The 17032-nt window shown below is 52.5% G+C and overlaps 7 protein-coding genes and 1 non-coding gene across 8 annotated transcripts; 5 read left to right on the plus strand and 3 right to left on the minus strand.

The window, feature by feature from the left end:
* Positions 1–3067: 3067 nt before the first annotated feature.
* QC763_302390 (uncharacterized protein) lies at positions 3068–3655 on the plus strand (the record flags this gene model as incomplete). The annotated part of the gene is made up of 1 exon (XM_062910683.1): positions 3068–3655. The coding sequence occupies one exon, from the start codon at positions 3068–3070 to the stop codon at positions 3653–3655; it is 588 nt and encodes a 195-aa protein (XP_062766634.1).
* Positions 3341–5055, minus strand: QC763_302400 (uncharacterized protein; the record flags this gene model as incomplete). The annotated part of the gene is made up of 2 exons (XM_062910684.1): positions 3341–4201; positions 4255–5055. 2 exons carry the CDS (start codon positions 5053–5055, stop codon positions 3860–3862), a joined length of 1143 nt encoding a protein of 380 aa, XP_062766635.1. The 3' UTR covers positions 3341–3859.
* Positions 5056–5308: 253 nt separating this feature from the next.
* On the minus strand, positions 5309–7296 carry QC763_302410 (uncharacterized protein; the record flags this gene model as incomplete). The annotated part of the gene is made up of 5 exons (XM_062910685.1): positions 7223–7296; positions 6698–7166; positions 6515–6638; positions 6294–6462; positions 5309–6237 (listed from the first exon to the last, which is right to left on the minus strand). Exons 2-5 carry the CDS (start codon positions 6880–6882, stop codon positions 5309–5311), a joined length of 1407 nt encoding a protein of 468 aa, XP_062766636.1. The 5' UTR covers positions 6883–7166; positions 7223–7296.
* Positions 7297–9206: 1910 nt separating this feature from the next.
* QC763_0049370 (uncharacterized protein) lies at positions 9207–11851 on the plus strand (the record flags this gene model as incomplete). The annotated part of the gene is made up of 4 exons (XM_062905741.1): positions 9207–9520; positions 9579–10044; positions 10157–11591; positions 11647–11851. The coding sequence occupies exons 3-4, from the start codon at positions 10444–10446 to the stop codon at positions 11849–11851; spliced, it is 1353 nt and encodes a 450-aa protein (XP_062766637.1). The 5' UTR covers positions 9207–9520; positions 9579–10044; positions 10157–10443.
* Positions 11852–11871: 20 nt separating this feature from the next.
* On the plus strand, positions 11872–13672 carry QC763_0049380 (uncharacterized protein; the record flags this gene model as incomplete). The annotated part of the gene is made up of 3 exons (XM_062905742.1): positions 11872–12883; positions 12938–13248; positions 13298–13672. 3 exons carry the CDS (start codon positions 11872–11874, stop codon positions 13643–13645), a joined length of 1671 nt encoding a protein of 556 aa, XP_062766638.1. The 3' UTR covers positions 13646–13672.
* A 693-nt stretch (positions 13673–14365) lies between these two features.
* On the plus strand, positions 14366–14888 carry QC763_0049390 (uncharacterized protein; the record flags this gene model as incomplete). Its single annotated transcript, XM_062905743.1, has 3 exons — positions 14366–14583; positions 14648–14757; positions 14824–14888. The coding sequence occupies 3 exons, from the start codon at positions 14366–14368 to the stop codon at positions 14886–14888; spliced, it is 393 nt and encodes a 130-aa protein (XP_062766639.1).
* A 378-nt stretch (positions 14889–15266) lies between these two features.
* Positions 15267–15363, plus strand: QC763_0049400. The gene has a single exon. It is a non-coding gene; the product is annotated as a tRNA-Arg (tRNA).
* Positions 15364–15634: 271 nt separating this feature from the next.
* On the minus strand, positions 15635–16753 carry QC763_302440 (uncharacterized protein; the record flags this gene model as incomplete). The annotated part of the gene is made up of 1 exon (XM_062910686.1): positions 15635–16753. One exon carries the CDS (start codon positions 16751–16753, stop codon positions 15635–15637), a length of 1119 nt encoding a protein of 372 aa, XP_062766640.1.
* Between the last annotated feature and the right edge of the window lie 279 nt (positions 16754–17032).

The following is a 17032-nucleotide window of genomic DNA, read 5'->3' on the forward strand; positions in this document are numbered from 1 at the left end:
AAGGGTCGACAAGAAGTCGGATAACCCTAAAGGGCCGCTCTATTCAATTGGGACATGATGTTCTTAAGATGTCAGCCACAAATATGACCTTGCAGGAGTGGATAGCTTACCTTGTTTAATCTCAAGAGTTCCAAATCAGGATCACGTTAGGGTTTGGAGGAAGATTAATCACTTTTGCACTTGGTGCCCAACTTGTTTGATGCCTGGTCCGTTATATTACGTTAGGTGTAATTTCTCAAGAAAGAAAACTCCCTGTGTTAAGAGAGATGGGATTGATTGTCAGTCGACTCCTCACAGGAAATGGCAAAATGTCGCGACTGAGCCGCCAAACGATTTTCTTTTGCACTCCGAGCGCCAGGACCGCACACAGCGCTGCCGCCTAGCAAGACGACAATTGGTTTCTTAAATGACATTGTCGTGTAGAGCCTGACTTTTAAGATAGCCGGTGTAATCGAGAAGTCGTAGGTGGGTTGGGAGGTAATGTCGACAAATACTCGAAGAAAAATCCAAACGGCGGAGAAGCCGCAGTGGCCTGCAATCTTCACCTATCACTAGACCGCACGTTTCAGGCACCATAGACCTTGCCGTTGTCTCCTACCGCTTCTCTAGCCAATGGTTTCCGCCGATCATGACCAGTTGGCCAATCTATTCCCATGGTCTTTGACAGTTGCCAGGAAGGTGACGGACATGACTTGATGCCGGTGCCCAGTCAGGTCCTGATCTTCAAATTTCACTCCCTGTGATATATGATGCTGAAAAAGGTCTTGCAATTCCCATCCACATCGTGTATAGGTGGTCTCGGCTTCTCAATTGACATCAATCTCCTCTCAGACACATTCTCCTCGACTTATTGCTTAATGCCAGGTTGCATCTTGTTTGTACAGCATCCAAATCAAACGCCATTACCTACTCAGCTCATTTCATCAACTTGATAACAACCCAGCTGGCTTACCAGACAAGGAACCACCATCCATCAGGGTATTCATCTGTACCTTTGAGTCGTTGGCTGGACTCATCGCCATCACTCTGACTCTTGTTCCTTATACCGTCAGTTTCTCTGCCGTCCGAGTCAACCAAGTACACAGTCGGCATCTTAAGTCTCGGCCACCTCCACCTTCGTTGTGTCTCTCCATAGGAAAAAAGTATTCCTGGCATCTGGAGCTTCTCTCCCATGGAAGGAGACCAGCAGCAGGACAGGCCATCCCCCCACTCGTCAAGATGGGTATACCTCTTAATGTCCGATTCATTGAGATTTGACGGGCTTTTTTCTTACAGCTTACCTTGACCCTCCAGCATCCCACCAGGAACTGCTCCAAGCCTTCTCTTCCTCGAGTAATGTTGCGAGAGAAAAGCCGGGAATCAGCAATGACGAGAATTCGACCAAGATCCTACCATCGCAGCAGCAGCCGCCCTGTTTCAAGTTAGCGATGCCGAGTCCTCGTCGCAAAAAATCAACACAAAATCAATAGAAACAGTCGTCAACAAAGTCAAAAGCCAAACGCCAAGCAAGTAGACAAATAAAAAAAAGGGTATCTTCGGGCTTCGCTGAAAATAAAGTAAAAATAAAGCAAAGGACAATAGGAGAAAGACCAAAGGAGAAGAAGAGAAAGGCCGGCTTTGGTGACTTCTCCAACTCTAGGGGAGAAAAAAGAGATGGAATAGTTTGAGTGTCTTCCCCAACTCTGAGCCGACCTGACCATTCAGTTTGAGCAGTGGAAGTATTCCCCAACACCCCGAAGGGTTCATTCCGGATCTTCCTCGCTGCATCCGGTGCCCCGCCCTACCCGCTGCAATCCCGGAGGACCGGCGTTTCCAGCACATCTGGTCGGGTCTTGCAATCCGGTCAGTGGCTTTCGTCTGCGCGACGTGGATCTGACACACTCGGGATGTTATGTGTTGCCTCTGCTCATCACCCATCCATCGAAACCCAACATCTGGTAGAAGCTGTCAACGGCACAACGGCAGCCACTAGACGCTCAACCCCCACTGCGGTTGGTCCGCTTCGCGATCAACGCCTTCGCCAACATCGATCGAACCCGAGTTCTCTCCGCAAGCCACTTCCTCCAGTTCATTCCACCAAAGCCGTTTCAATGTCACAGAGTCATCACTCGCATCTAGATTCAAGCCCTCAAACCTAAACTCACAACTGCCACCCGTCCAGTCTTTGCTCGAATCAATCTCTCCACGTGGGTCGTGGGAAAGGGTGTGGATGATGTTCAGGGGTCCACACTCAGTGGAACCCCAAAAGCAGAAAACGGCCGGCAGGGTTCAACTCAACGACGTCAAATAGTGGAGTCGCCGGGAACAAGAGGGGTAAGGGGTCCTTCGTTTGGCCCTTATGCACTCAACCCTCGAACCGAGCATCGATTGATGAGACAACTACTTGGAGGACGAGACAGAAAAAGGCGCGCATACCGTTCGTCGTTTCTCTGATCCTTTTCTGCAAACAATTGGGCTTGTTATTCCCAAACATGTCTGATTTGTAACAAGCCCGCCCCGAAAGCATCTGCCGGGTCCTCGGGTCGAAGTCTCCATGAGGCGCCAAGACATTCCAGTCTCTTCGCCAGTGGGGACCAACAGTCATCATCCAACCGCCCTGTTCTCCACGGAATGATGGAAGGTCCACGGCGTCTCTCTTGATCAAATATCCACCCACGATGTTTCCTCGCTAGCGTCTCCCGGTGCCGTCATGTTTCCAGACAAGCTCCGATGCAGGGGAAGTTCCGGAGCAAAACTACAAGTAGCAGTCTCTTCCCTCTCTCCCCAACAACTTCCGATTCTGTTAATAATACCCGCCTACCACCACGGCACACACTCACATCGCAGCACACTATTGGAAAGGAAACTTACATACACCTTACATATATCATTAATAAACACTTCCCCTCTCTCACATACCCACCCGCATCTTGCGTGATATACTTTTCTCAGAATTGGTTGGGGTGACTACTCACATACACAAATACAAACCCATCCGATCGATCGGACCGAACAATACCAGCTCCTATTTATCACTCACAACAACCGCCACACAATTATCAATCTCCCCACCAGGGTCGACATCACCATGTTCAACCTCGAAACAACTATGCCTCTCCACCCCTCCTCCAAAACCCTCCGTCCACCATCCCGACCAATCTCTCGACGACCATCCCTCAACACCGCTCCCACAACCATGAGCACCACAACCGCCACCACCACCACCACCACCCGCAAAACCCACCCCTCCACCCTCTCAAGGCAACAATCCTCCACCCTCCAAAGAAACCAACAATCCTCCGACCTCCTCATCACCACCATCTCCCCCCTAGTCCACACAATCCACCACTTCCAACAACTCGCCTACCACCTCTACCTCAACACCCTCTTCGCCTTAACCATCCTCGCCTCCGCCTCCTTTGTCGCAAGCAAGGCCGTCGCCTACCGCTCTTTTCTCCTTTCCAAAATCTTGGCAGAGAGCGGTGTGCTAGCGGGCAGGTGGGTCTATGCCAAAGTCTGGAACGGGCAGAGGTCAAGGCTGTTCAGAAAGAGGCTCGAGTTTGAGATTTTTGTATTGCTGTTTGGGTCGGGGAACACTATCTTGCTGTTGGTCCTGTGGCCGGGGTGGATTGTGCTTGGATTGGCGGGCGTGGGGTGGTGGTTGGTTAATGGTTGAGGGAAGAAGAAAAGCTCACGACTTAAAACCCAGCAAGATAGAAGCTGGGATTCAGCACGTCGATTGGAATCGAGAGAGATCTGATCCTTTCAACCAACAAACGACCCGGCCCTGGTGGTAGAGGTTTGCTGTGATGGCATCATCCATCTCCGCCAATCCCAATTGTCACCGGGAACTTGCTTGCGGATACTGTCAATCGGGACTTCATTTCGTCCCCGAAAAGAAAAAGGCATTTCCACCAGTGTCCCGCTGGATCTCCTTGGAGTAATCCACGTCAGGATCAAACTCCTGCCACACACTCGCCGGGTAGATGTGCTTGTTGCGCTGGTACCACCTCCGATCAACAACCTTTGTCCACTCTGGGTCATCACCCGCCCCCTCCAGCGTTCTGATATTCCCACCAGCCTTCAGAACGCCACCACTTGCTGTCGCAGCAGCAGCAGCACTGTCCCCGGCAGGAAGAGGAGCCTCAGCTCTGTACTCAAACAATCTCTTCCCTTTTGGGCCGAGAGTCTTGTTCATAATGAAGAAGTAGAAGTCGTAATGCTAACATTAAATGTCAATAACCTTGTCTCATGACCCTTGCGAAGTGAACTTACATGAGGAATAATAACACCCCTCCTCACCAACATCAAATCATCCACCCCAACCCTCGCCCAATCCCTCCTCGCATTAGCATTCTTATCCCCTCCCACTCCCAGCTCTGCCCCCACCTTCCTGCTCTTGTCCAAGAAAAGCCAAACGTGATCCCCCTTTTTCACCCGGACAACACCCCCGGGGATGTTTGTGCCATCGTAGAAGACAAACGGGATCGCAATTTCCGTCTGCTTCACCGCCGCCTGTAAGATCAGGAACTCCTTCCTCAGGGCGTCCTTTTCAGCTTGTTCCTTTAATCTTGCTGCCTTGGTCAGGGCTTTGGGGATGACGGGGGCGGAGGTGTTGACTATTTTCTTCGTGTCACTCTCGCTCTCGGTGGTCGGGTTTTTCGACTTGAGTTTTGTTGTTTGTGGCCCATCCTCCTCTTGATTGTTTTCTTCATCGTCATCTCCGAATGACACCAACGCCTTGACTGTGCGCTTCGTGGTGGTTTTCTTTTTCTTTTTCGGGGGAGGTTGGTGGTGGCGGCGGTCGGTTTCGCTCTCACTAGGGACGGGGACGGCGGCGGCGGGGGTGCCGGTTTGGGATCTGTCGGGGGGCGTTGGGATGTTGCTGTTGTTATTCACGCGGGTGATGGCGGCGGCGGCTTCGCGGGCTTCGCGCTCTTGCTGCTCGAGGACTTCGGCGCGACGTTTGCGGAAGTCGGCCAGGCCGACGAGGCCGACGGTTGTGTGGGAGAGGCGCTCGTTGGTGGTTTGGTTTTGGGCGGTGAAGCGGGAGGTGGTGGGGGTTTGGTCGGACATTTTTGGGTGGGTGTGTTGTTGTCTTGTCAATTGAAGAGAGAGGGTTGATGAGGATGACGTCGCGGGGCGGGCTTTGGCAGCGTTGAATATGCTTGTGGTTGCGAAGAAGCGCCATGGAAGATTCCGCGAAACTCACGGCGGGTGTCGCGATAAATACCTGACTACTCTGGCGGAAATAGTGGGGCCAAAAGTTGTGTTTAAACCTCCAGGAACTCATTTCCTCTCCAGCCACGGTGTCTTAGACGACCTGCTCCTATCCCAAATCTTTCAATTTTCCCTGCAAAAAGCCCGCTAAGCTCTCAAACATGACCGCGTCATGTCCTTCCCGCCAATGCACTGTTACTGTTGTCGTGGGGACGCCCATCTCAACGGCAACGTCAAACCCAAGCCGGCATTGCACTGGATCAGATCCCGGCGCGGCTGAACTCAACACGGAGAAGCTTGTGGATTGGTCTCGCATTTTCTTCCGCCTCGATGCCCGGCTCCAAACATTTTCTCTTGTCCTCCCTGTTCCCTTTCTGGCGTCTGTGTCCCAGTTCCACGACAGTAGCTCCAATGACCGCATAACCTCGTTAATCCTCGTGATGGCGTGGTCAATTGATCTCCCCGGATGCAGACTCAAAACCTCAATTGCCAAAACTGGCGGCGAGACTTTCTTCCAGCCGCTGGTCTTCACCCTGGCAACATGTTCTGCTGGTCTCATCGGCCCGAAACTCCACCCAAGCGCCCATCGTCTGGTCTTGTTCCCTTGTATGAACTCGGTGATGGCGTAGTTGTCTATCCCATTGGCCTTGAGCTTGTCAACCAAAGTCTCGACACTGCTAGCCTTGCCTAGCATGGAGGTGTACCACTGAACCTCCTCTTTCAGCACCAGAGACTCTTCTAACATCCGACTGATGTGAGCAATTTCGCCACCTTCACAAACCATCTCGACAGGTGCGCCAGTACAAGCCGAATGTGGCGGACGTACTTTACTTTGCGCCGAAGAGAGCATATCGTCCTCAGACTCGTAAAAAGGAGGGTTCATCATGGTGAAATCGATGTGGATGACCTTCTCGCTTTCTCTGCCACGGAGAGGAATCAGGGTGTCTTCTGGTTGGCGCCCCAACACAGTAATTCGGTCTTCAAGATGATTCAACGCGACATTTTCCCTTGCATATTGCAAAGACTTCTCATCAATGTCTGGTTGGTGTTAGCTGGCAATGGTAACCATGCTCACCAACATGAACAGCACATACCGGTTGCAACAAAACGCCACGATGGGCGCTGGGTCGTCCCCAGCAAGGGGTAGATACAGCTTGCTCCTGTTCCAATGTCGAGCCCGCAGGCTGGTCGGCCTGGTGGCTCGTACGACGAGGTGTCTACCAATTCCTTAAGCCATAAAATGTAGTTGTGTCGATTTGGCACCTATGACTTTGTCAGCGAGAATCGACACTGTATCTGAGAGGCGAAAGCCTACTGGAGGGCACAGTCTGTCATCGGGCAGCTCCAGCTTCAGGTTGAAGTCGAGTGACAGCAGCGTCTTGGTGAGCTGCATGACCGCTTTTGGCTCGGTGAAATCGAGATGGCCATTTTCTTGGAGTCTGGAGTCACATCATCAGCCAGTGCTATGGTAAGGTGGAAGGTATAGACACAAACATACACAGCAGCAAAGTCTACATCTTTCTCGGCGAGTTGTTTGAAGTCGAGCTCACGATCATACAGGTGCCGAAAGTGAGCATCATCTGAAGCCGCTACGTTGAGGGACTGTTGAGATGCAGGAGCTGCTTGGGACTTGCGACCGGGTTGTTCCAGATCATCCAGTACCTTCCTCTTTTTGCTCGACATTTGGATAGATGGTGGCTTGGGATTCTTGCATATTGGATGCAGCTTGTTTGGTCGAGGTCTATGGCTGGTGATGTCTGCTGTGTTGCATCTGGGAACTGCAGTGGGGCGAGGAATTGACCAATCAGATCACGTGCCCAGGCTGCCATCACCGACCGATATCTTTTGGCGAAGACCTGCCCTGGAAAATGCAACTCCTTCTCTGTGTTCTCTTTTCCATCTCTCTTTCTTCCAGCTTCAGATCACAAAATGGATACACCGGTCCTCCAAATTTCTCAACGTTGGGTTTATCGCCTCGTCTCAATGCAACGGCATCCCTAACGGTGGTATCTGCAACCCTAACCTTCTCTTTCGACCCCTCAGTTCAATGCGACGGCAGCACGGTTTCGCTGCTTCAACCCGCTCCCACCAGTAACAGCCCGGTCTTGCACAACATGCAAAATTAATGAGCACCCGGCAGTTCCCCGTCATGGTGTGATATCCTTCATCGACTTCATACGAGTGCTGTGGTAGTGTTGATACGGGATCCTTGCCCAATCTATCGAGTTCGTGGTACTCGCCAGGTCAGCCTGTGTTTCGGCAAAGCCGTTTCCTCAAAAGTTGCTGTGAAGCGTGGCCGATTTCGGTATGCAGATACTGCTGTGCACATGGCTGGCTACTTGGACCCTTCGGTTCAGTCACTGCCGAAGGATGCCGTCTCCATCGCTTTGGGCTTCGGCTCAACTTCTCAACTTGATGTCGACGGCTTACTGAGTCTCCAGCAGCAGCCCACAGGAGCCTGCAACTCGGCACAAGAAATGGTGACATGGATTGCCACGATGTGAATGATGCCGAGTGATCTATTTGACACACTTCGCAACCTATCCGATTCGAGATGTCACCGTATTGGCGCCTTGCCCTTGGACCGACCCTAGCTGCGCCCGGCCTGTTAGCCAGAACAACTGCATGATACGACCATCTCTGGACCGTCTGCCTGAGTGCTCGAGTGGATGAGTCGACATTGCCAACCCTCTGTGCGGCCCTTTTGTGGTTACCTGCTTGGGGTGAAGCGTTTGGCACGCTGCGCAAGCTTCACGTCGTGCCAGCGGGTTGGGACATGGTTGCAACACTAGGCGCGGAACAAATCGCTGGCAGCCCCTCTTCGCCTAGGTCTAATGCCCGATTGGCATCACGGTTTCCCACATCATGGTGTTTTTCTGGAAGCCCACTGCTCTCGGATCGTCATCAAAACGACGTCGGCTAACACACAGGGGTACTGAACAGTGTCTCGGTTCTTGTACCTAGTGCCAGCCATTTACGGTGTCGAGGAGAACGCTCGGTGGCCGAATGTGAGACACTTAGAAAGAAAGAGGGGCAATGAAGACAAGAAGCAGAAGTGGTGTGGCAGCCCCGACGAAAATCAGCAACTCGCAGAGATCTGTGGGCACGCACACGCTCCAGGCAGTTCTCCAGATTTACGAAGGGCGCCAAAACATTCGCTTCAGATATCGCTATCGCCGCCAAATCTCGGATTCTATGGTGCGACTGGTGATACGCGACAGAGAGGCACCGTTGGCGTCAGCCTTGTTGGTTGCCTTCTCTGCCAGGAGAGACCCATTCTTGGCTGTCATCTTGAGGCTCTGTTCTTTCTCTTTATGGACTTGACTGGTGCCTCTCGCCGACACCCCGGCCTGAATTTGTCGATACTCTCGGATCAGTCCGACAGTATGCACGGTTCCAACAGCCGGTTGGCAGGACGTTGTATTCCTTTCAGGCTTTCCACGTGTGGGCACAGAGGCAACAGCTAGGCACTTCATCGGATTTCTGGTCACGAAGCTCAATTTTGTCTTCTCTTCTTTTCGGTAGAGCATCTCTCACTGGCTCTTGGCTTTGGAAGCTGAGATGGCAGGTGGGGTGCTCCAAGCTGCCTTTTTTGCCTTGTCCTTCTGTGACCCCTGCCAGCGCTCGCCTCGTGGATGTCACATCATCTCTACAAGTCGATCTGATGGTGTTGCCAATCCTCTGTCTTGTTACCGAAACGAGGCTCTACCCATGCGTACAAAGGCGGCAAAGCAGGCTCCACTCAATCAGGATGCCACTCTTTGGCACCACTTCGTCCCATTTGGAGAAACAATAGCAAACAGTGGCAGCCTCCGGGTCCAATTAGAGAGCAATTTCAGACATGCGATGAGCCTTCTGCTGGCTACTAATGCTGGTCAAACCTGCCTTCCATGCGGAGGATGGTGTTCATTGGGTGAACCTGTTTGAAGGTCGGCATTTAAAAGCAAGCGAACACCATGACATGATGCCGCCTCGATCCGAGACATGTTGACGGTTTTCTCGAACACCTCGGATTATCAGCCACTGTACTCCCTTATCATCCTGGTTCTCTTTCATACTTTTGGTTGACCAGTGTTCCACACCTTTACGAATCCTTGGCCCCGCCACATCAGCTCTGAAGTATTTATTGCACCCCAAACCCCACGCTTTTGTAGTGGTTCTCCGGCCCCGGTCATCTCTCCGTGTGCTACTGCAGACTTGTTCGCCATTGCTTGCAGCACTTCTCGGCTGTCAGCTTGCATCATTCGCCAAAAGAGCTTAGGTATCGGTCACCTATCTCTCAACATATCCCACAACGACCGAGACCACCATCAACGTCCAGGTCAGCAAAAAGCACCGAATTCTCCATTCTATTAACTCGGAGATCGAGAAAGGAAAAGAGCTCGGACACAGTTCGACCAAACTTTGCCGTGGTCTGGGTCAGTCACACACCCTGCTGGACTTGGCACACCACCCGACACTACCAGTGGGCACCCCGGGTCCTCAACCTCGCCGTGCGCTGCCACTCTACATCTGGAGAAAAAGTACTAAACTCGACTTCCTCAACGTCCCAACGTCTCAACGTCTCACCGACTCCTGCAGACTGTCTTGCCGAACACATCACCCTGCATCACTCTCGTCCGCCATCATCCAGTGAAGTGGCGGCGACTAGCGAGAACGGCAGCATCTTGGTGCCGCTCATCGGACGCACTACATTCTGTCTCTCTTGAACCAAGTAAGTCGCTTGCCTTCTCCATAAGTTGCCGGTTTGGAGAACACCTCTCCGTTTGTCGCATCGTCAGATGTCTCCCATCTACTCGGTCGCATTGGCACAGGCTCTGCAGTTGTGTACCAGCGAGTGGGAAGGTATTGGTTCATTTTGACCCGTCTTGTTTCGGGAGCCCACAGTTGGTTCACTGGCTCTTTTGTCCGCCTACTTTTCCGCGCAGTCATCACCATCGTTCTGACCATTGGCAAGGCGACAACAGATCCTCAAATACGGACCCCCCGCGGGTCTAAGCTTCTTTCTTGACCACCCACGTTGCGCCTGCCAGTCGCACAACCTTATTGCAGTACAAGGCACCTACTCGGTCTGCAGTTTTTCACCACTGAAGTGCTCCTTCTGTGCCCCTCTTGGTCCTCAATACTCCGCACCCACCAGACCAATACCTCAAGGCTTGATCTTCAACCAATCCAACCAATCTGCAACCCAACAATATCATCAGCTCTTTTGCCGTCTTTATTGCGAAGGTATCCTTAGCAATCATGGAAACAGACAAGCACTCGCTTGAGGTGCGCGAGGGGAATCCGCCAGCCCCTGCTAACGGTGAGGAATGCAAGGCCCCAGTCGAAGGCAACCCCAAGGCAGCTGCCACAGACAAGAAAACCGGCGAGCGAGTGGCTGGCAAGCCAAAGGACAAGAAGAAGATCGAGAAGAAGTCGTCGAAAGCCAAGCGGAAGAAGAAGGCTGATGCCTTGCCCTCCTCCGACGAGAGCGCCACCGATGATGACACCAGCGAATCTGACTCCGCCTCGGACCATGACGATAGCTCCTCTGAGTCTGAGAGCGAGTCCAAGAAGAAGCGGGTGACAAAGAAGCGACACGAGGCTAGTAGGTCCAAGAGAAAGTCACGAAGCAAGAAGTCCAAGAAACCTGTCACATCGGAGGAGTCCTCGTCTTCATCCGGCGAATCTGACTCTGATGCTTCCAAAGCCGAAACCGAGGATTGTTCTGAGGACGAGATGAGCCCACGAGAGGCGGTGAAACAGATGCACCTTCTTGTGGCGCAAGCGCAACAATTGGCGCAGCAGCAGCAACACCTGCCACTCGGTGTGCCCCTGTCTTCATCTCAAGGCATGCAGTTCCAGAGACAGAACGCCATGCCTTATTCTTTTAACCCTTCACGTCAGTATAACAACGACGACTATGACGGCGGTGCGCCCCCGAGCTTCAATCCTCCTCGCAGTTCCAGGAGAGGGCCTCGTTTCGGCCAAACTCCTGGCGGGAGAGGCAACTATGGTCTGGGAGATCTGGACGCCGGCCTTTCTAATCTCCTGGACCCCAACCTTCTCGGCGACGGCAAGCGTCCGACCAAGGACAAAAAGGAGAGAAAGAAGCAGAAGAAGAAGGAGGAGGCGGCAAAGCTCAACTACAAGCGGGTTGACCAAGTTTGGGACAGCTCGATTCACAACTACAAGCTCCAGGACACGGCCGAGGGTTCGGTTGACTCGCAGTATCATGATTTTCTGTTTCATGTGCGCAGAACTTTTGATTGGGAGGGCAAGTATAAGGCTACCATTGTCGACATCAAGAGTAAACTCCTACGCGAGTGCTTGCAGGATGTCATGGGCAATGTTAAAGGCGTGTCATTGGTGGAGAGCACACCCAAGCTGGACCCCAATCTACTTTTTCTGTAAGTTGCCCTTACCTTGCGACTTGATGGAGGTGGCTAACTTGATAATTGTAAGCTATCTCGATGATTTGAAGACAGCCCTGAAGGGCCTTAAACGGCGTACTTGCAAGGGTGCCAAGCGGGATCTTAAGAAGGAGCAGAAGCGTCTGGATGATAAGCGCAAACACCTGAAGGTCCTGATCAAGTACCTCGACAAGGACTATGCGGAGGTCAAGAAGAGGTGGGCGTCTGAAATCACATGGTTCATTCTCGATAGCTAACAGTGGTTAGTCTGTACCCGATGCTAAAGAACGGACTCATCACCTTTGACCTGCTCTGGGCCCTCTGGAAGCCCAACACTCTTGCTTTCGCCCACACCTACAGTTCGCCGGACGAGCCTCGCGTGTTCAAGGTTGAGATCGCAGAGAAACACTCCTCGTTCATGAAAGGCGACTACTATTACTTGGAGGGTAAGTATTTCGAGTATGACGGCAAGCAGTTTGGTTACGGAAGCGTCTCAGAGGAGATTATGGAGTTTAGAGGCGCTCGCAAGATCACCAGCTTGAATTGCTATCCGCTCAGCTACCACAAGAACGAAGCCAGGGTGCGCGAGGAGCTGGTGGAGCGAGGCAAGAAGTTCGTCGGCCTGGCTGGTGTGTACTACAAGAGTCATCAGGGCATGGCGTACTACAAGAAGAAGAAGGGAGTTGTCAAGGTCAATATCAATGGCCGGATCATGGTCGACCCTGCTATTCACAGGAGGATCAATCCCAACTACCCGATTTCGATGGTGCGGCCAAAGGACCACGACAGGTACTCGGATGATGAGTGCTCTGATGAGTCGGACTGTAGTGGATGTGGCTCTGATGACGAGGAGGAAGCGTTCAAGCGCAACACTCGTCTTTATAGACCCAAGCGGAGCGGCCCTCCTGAGAACAACACGGGGGAGAAGCTGGAAAAGGTTTCGGCGCAGAATGATGAGGTCGGTGAAGAGACCAAAGATGGGGAGGAGGCGGAGAACAAGGAGGTACCGGCCACTGGTTCCAAGGACGCCAAGAAAATTCCCGAGTTCAGCGAGGAGGACTACTTGATTGCCTCTCCCGTGGTGCTTGGGTTCTCGTTTGCGGAAAAGCTGTGGCTTGAGTTTACCGTTTCTGGTGTCAAGGAGATTCAGTGGAACGAAACGGCGTATGACTCGCTAGTGCTCGAGTCCAAGACCAAAGACATAGTCAAGGCGTTGGTCGAGTCTCACAAGTACCATGCGGCCGAGAGTATCGACGATGTCATCCAAGGCAAGGGAAGAGGCCTGGTCGGTGAGTTTTTTCGCTCTCTTCGTAACATGCTGCATATCACTGACGAGCCTATAGCTGTTCTTCATGGTCCGCCTGGTACTGGCAAGACTTTGACAGCCGAGGGCATCTCGGAACTGCTCAAGTGTCCGCTCTACATGGTTTCCGCGGGCGAGCTGGGCACCGATTCTCGCTTCCTCGAGACCGAGTTACAAAAAATTCTCGACATTTGCCACGCCTGGGGCGCCATCCTCCTGCTCGACGAAGCGGACGTCTTCCTCGAGAAGAGGAACATGCACGACATTCACCGCAATGCTTTGGTGTCGATATTCCTCAAGCAGGTTGAATACGTGCAGAACATTCTCATCCTCACTACGAACCGTGTAGAGGTATGTTGCCTGCCCTTGCTGTCGGTTTCTTGCTGACATGATAACACAGACATTTGATGACGCCTTCCAATCCCGTATTCACATTGCCCTTCGCTACGGCAACCTCGAACAAAAGGCCAGGAAGGCCATCTTCAAGATTTTCATCGACCGCGTTCGTGCTCACGAGGGCAGCAAGCTTGGGCCGTTCACCGATAGCGATTACGAAAGTCTTTCCCGGAAGGAGCTGAACGGGAGGCAGATCAAGAACACGGTCAGGACGGCGCAGGCGCTGGCGGTTAACAAGGGCGAGCCCTTGTGTATGAGCCATATCCGGCAGGTCTTGGAGGTACAGGCAAACTTTGACCGGGATCTGAAGGGCGGGACGGGGTATCAGGACGCGATGAGGAGTTATTTCTAAGGAAGGTGGTTGGGTGATGAGAAGCGGCGGTAACAGCGCAGGCTGAGCACACATGGAGATTGGGTTGTTGTTGTACTATTGATTTTTGGTTCTGTGCTTTTGTTTTGTATTGCTTTTGCAAGCAGCAGTCGATACCATTAGTTGTAGCAGGGCGCGTTGATTTTCATCTCTCGGTCGGTATCCGGGCCATGGGATCATGGTCAGGACATTTACTCATGCAAGAATGTGCACTTTTCAGGGATAGGGGAACAGTTCCAAAGCTTGTTACTCGGATTCTCGCCAATCATCTCTGATGCTGTCACCAATCGAGATGTAGTGTCGGGCCATCCCAACATCCCGACGGGAAGATTCCTACGTTTGTGCTATTGGCTCTTGGGCCCAGAACCGAACAACAACATACCATGCTACCCAAGGAATGATATCTGCAATCGCCCCTCCAAAGTGGCATCGTGGAGTTGTCTATGACAATAGTTCTTTTACGTTTGTATTTACCGATTGGCTCCTTATCCGGCTGCCTACGCTAACGAGCTCCGCGCGATGGAGTCGACGAGGTGTCCGCCCCCTGTTGAGTAGAGTGATGCCAAGACCTTTTTGTAAGGGGAGACCGCTTGAATCTTTGGTGGTTTGTTTGTATAAAACCCCCCCCTCTGTCTCTCGGAGAGCAAGTTCAATATCAGCAGCACCATCCAACTCATCAGATCGTCAGCAAGCAAGACGAAAATGAAGCTCACCCTCTCAGCCCTCACCCTTGCCCTCGCGGCCCTCCCCGAGCTTGCCTCGGCCGGGTTCGCGGCCTCGTGCACCTGGTCGTGGCAGGAGCCTAAATACGTCGTGGCCAACTGCAAGAAGAAGGACGGGAGCAACTTCCGGACGAGGCAGGACATGAATTTGTGTGTGGGTGTTGACAATTGGACCGGGAGGCTCATCTCGCAGGATACGTAAGTTTTTCCTCTCCCTCCAACTAACGGACTAACCAACGCTGATGTTGACATGTCGGAAAAGGGGCAACGCCTTTCTTCAATGCTGGGACACGCACAAGGACGGGAACACGGGGATCAGGTCTACTTGCTGGGATTTCACCGAGGCGGATGTTGTTAGTACTGTGAATATTGGTGAGTTGAAACAACGACGATTCTTTGTCCAGGTGATGGGTGGGTGGCTAATCTGCTGGTTTTTAGATGCCTACATGCAGAATTTGGATGGGTGGTTGTGGTGCCATGGGCATCGGAGTGCGCCTTATTAGGGATGGATGGATGGGAGGTTCGAGTTTAGGGGTTTGAAGATGCTGGATACTTCGGGTTATTACCTTTGTTGAGATGTTTCTAATGATTATGATGATGATGGTGGTATCATGGTACTGCGTTTGACTCGGTGGTGTTGTGACATGACAGATATGTTTTTGTGCTGGGGTACTTCCTGGCAGAGTTGAAGTGTCACTTATTGCTCAATGGTGGAAGTAAATCATCCTGCAGTTGGCCCTCCTGCAAACAAACTCAGAATTTGAAAAAAAAAATCGAAAAAGAAAAAGAAAAATAAAAAAGAAAAAAGAAACGAAGAATGGTGTCGTGTTTAGAGAAAAGGGGCAAAAAAAGGGAGTAGTGACCCTAACAAACAAAAACATCGACCAAGCTGGGACTCGAACCCAGAACCTTTACCAGCTGGAGATTTAACCAAAGTTGAAACCGGAAAGTAACGCGCTACCATTGCGCCACTCAGCCTGAATGGTTTTCGGAGTCAATATCACCACCTATGAAAGGTTGAGTGAGGTGGGCAAAACGCCCTGAACTGGCCCCTTTTCCCCTTTTCTCGGGACAGGTCATGCACAAATTTGCTAGTTACAGTTTCATATGTATAGTTTTCTGCCACGGCAAGAATGCAGCTTCAATCAATCTACATAGCTGAGGAGTTGAGTCAACGAAATAAGATACATTCATTCATAAACTTCGTACACCAATCCAGGCCAGGTCCCACTAAAAGCCCCTAGACACCCTACTGCTGCCCTTTCTCCCTGGCCAACGCCTCCCTCCTCCCAGTACTATTAGGATCAAAATACGGCTTCTCCCCCAAGCCCACAGCCCTGTTGCCAAACCGCTCCCCATAGTCCCCACCAAGGTAATCAAAAGTAGCAGTATGGAACGTGCTCCTGTTGTCCCAAATCGCAATATCATTCTTGTTCTTCCACTGCAGCCTCACAGTCAAGTCATGGTTCTTGTACACCAAGTCCAAAAACCACGTCAACAGCGCCTTGGACTCCTCCTCAGTAACTCCGTTAATGTGCTTGACGTGCCCGCCGACGGGGAAGAGGGACTTCCATCCGGTCACAGGATTGGTCCTGATGACGGGGTGGACAGCCTTGAGCTCGGTGCCAATGTTCTCGGGCGCGCCGCGGGGCTTGTCGTAGAGCTTGAAGCCGGCTGCCTCAGCGACCTTGTTGAAGCCGGGCTGCTGGAAGGTGACGGTCAGGGACTCGAGGAACTTTTGGTAGGGCTCCGAGAGGCGGTCGTAGAGCTCGTAGCCCGAGGCCCAGAGGGTGTCGCCGCCGGTGGTGGGGAGCTCGACGAGGCGGAGGGAGGTGTAGTCCGCGGGGACTGGCTCAAAGGCAATGTCGGAGTGCCATTGGCCTGTGGATTGCTTCTTGGGGGAGAGCTCGTCGGCGATGGCGCCGCGGGCGTAGAACTTCTTGTTTTGGATGGAGGAGATGGTGCTGATCTCCGGGTCGTCGCCGCCGAGCTCACGCTCAGAGTTGAGCAGAGGGTGGATGTGAAGACCGGAGGTGGCGGGGCGGCCGGTGAGCTCGCCGAGGCGAAGGATGAGCTTCTTCTGGAGCTCGTTGGTGAGCTCGTCTTGGGCACGGAAGAAGACAACGCCACGCTGCGAGATGGTGATGGCAAGCTCGCGGAGGAGGTCGTCTGAGTTGGGGGCGTTGAGCCACTCGACCAGGTTGGCCTTGGGGAACTCCTTGCCAATGACAGGAGTGACCTCGAAGGACTCGAACTGATCAAGCAGGCCGGTCAGCTTGAGGGGAGCCGGTCTCTCGGTGGTGGGGGCGGCGCCCTTGGTGACGATGGGCACTACAGGGGTTTGAGTTTCAATTGCGGAGGGAGCCATTGTGTCTGTTTCTGATGTGTGGGGATGTGAGGTGATGGTGATGAGGATTTGGACTGTCTGATACACGGAATGCCTCGTCTCTTATACAACCTTCCACCGGCCTCAGATGGTCAACCTCTTTGGTGCCTCGGAGCCAAAAAGTGCATCACCATCCACACCAACATTGCGTGAGGGTGTGCAACCCCGCGCAACACAGCTGCCATAGTCTGCACCCATGGGCTGGTCAATCAGGTCGTGGCCCTCCAGTGTACCGTATCCGTGTCTTGTCGAATCAGCAGC

The sequence above is a fragment of the Podospora pseudopauciseta genome, chromosome 3 (genome assembly GCF_035222475.1).
Source record: "Podospora pseudopauciseta strain CBS 411.78 chromosome 3, whole genome shotgun sequence".
NCBI lineage: Eukaryota > Fungi > Ascomycota > Sordariomycetes > Sordariales > Podosporaceae > Podospora > Podospora pseudopauciseta.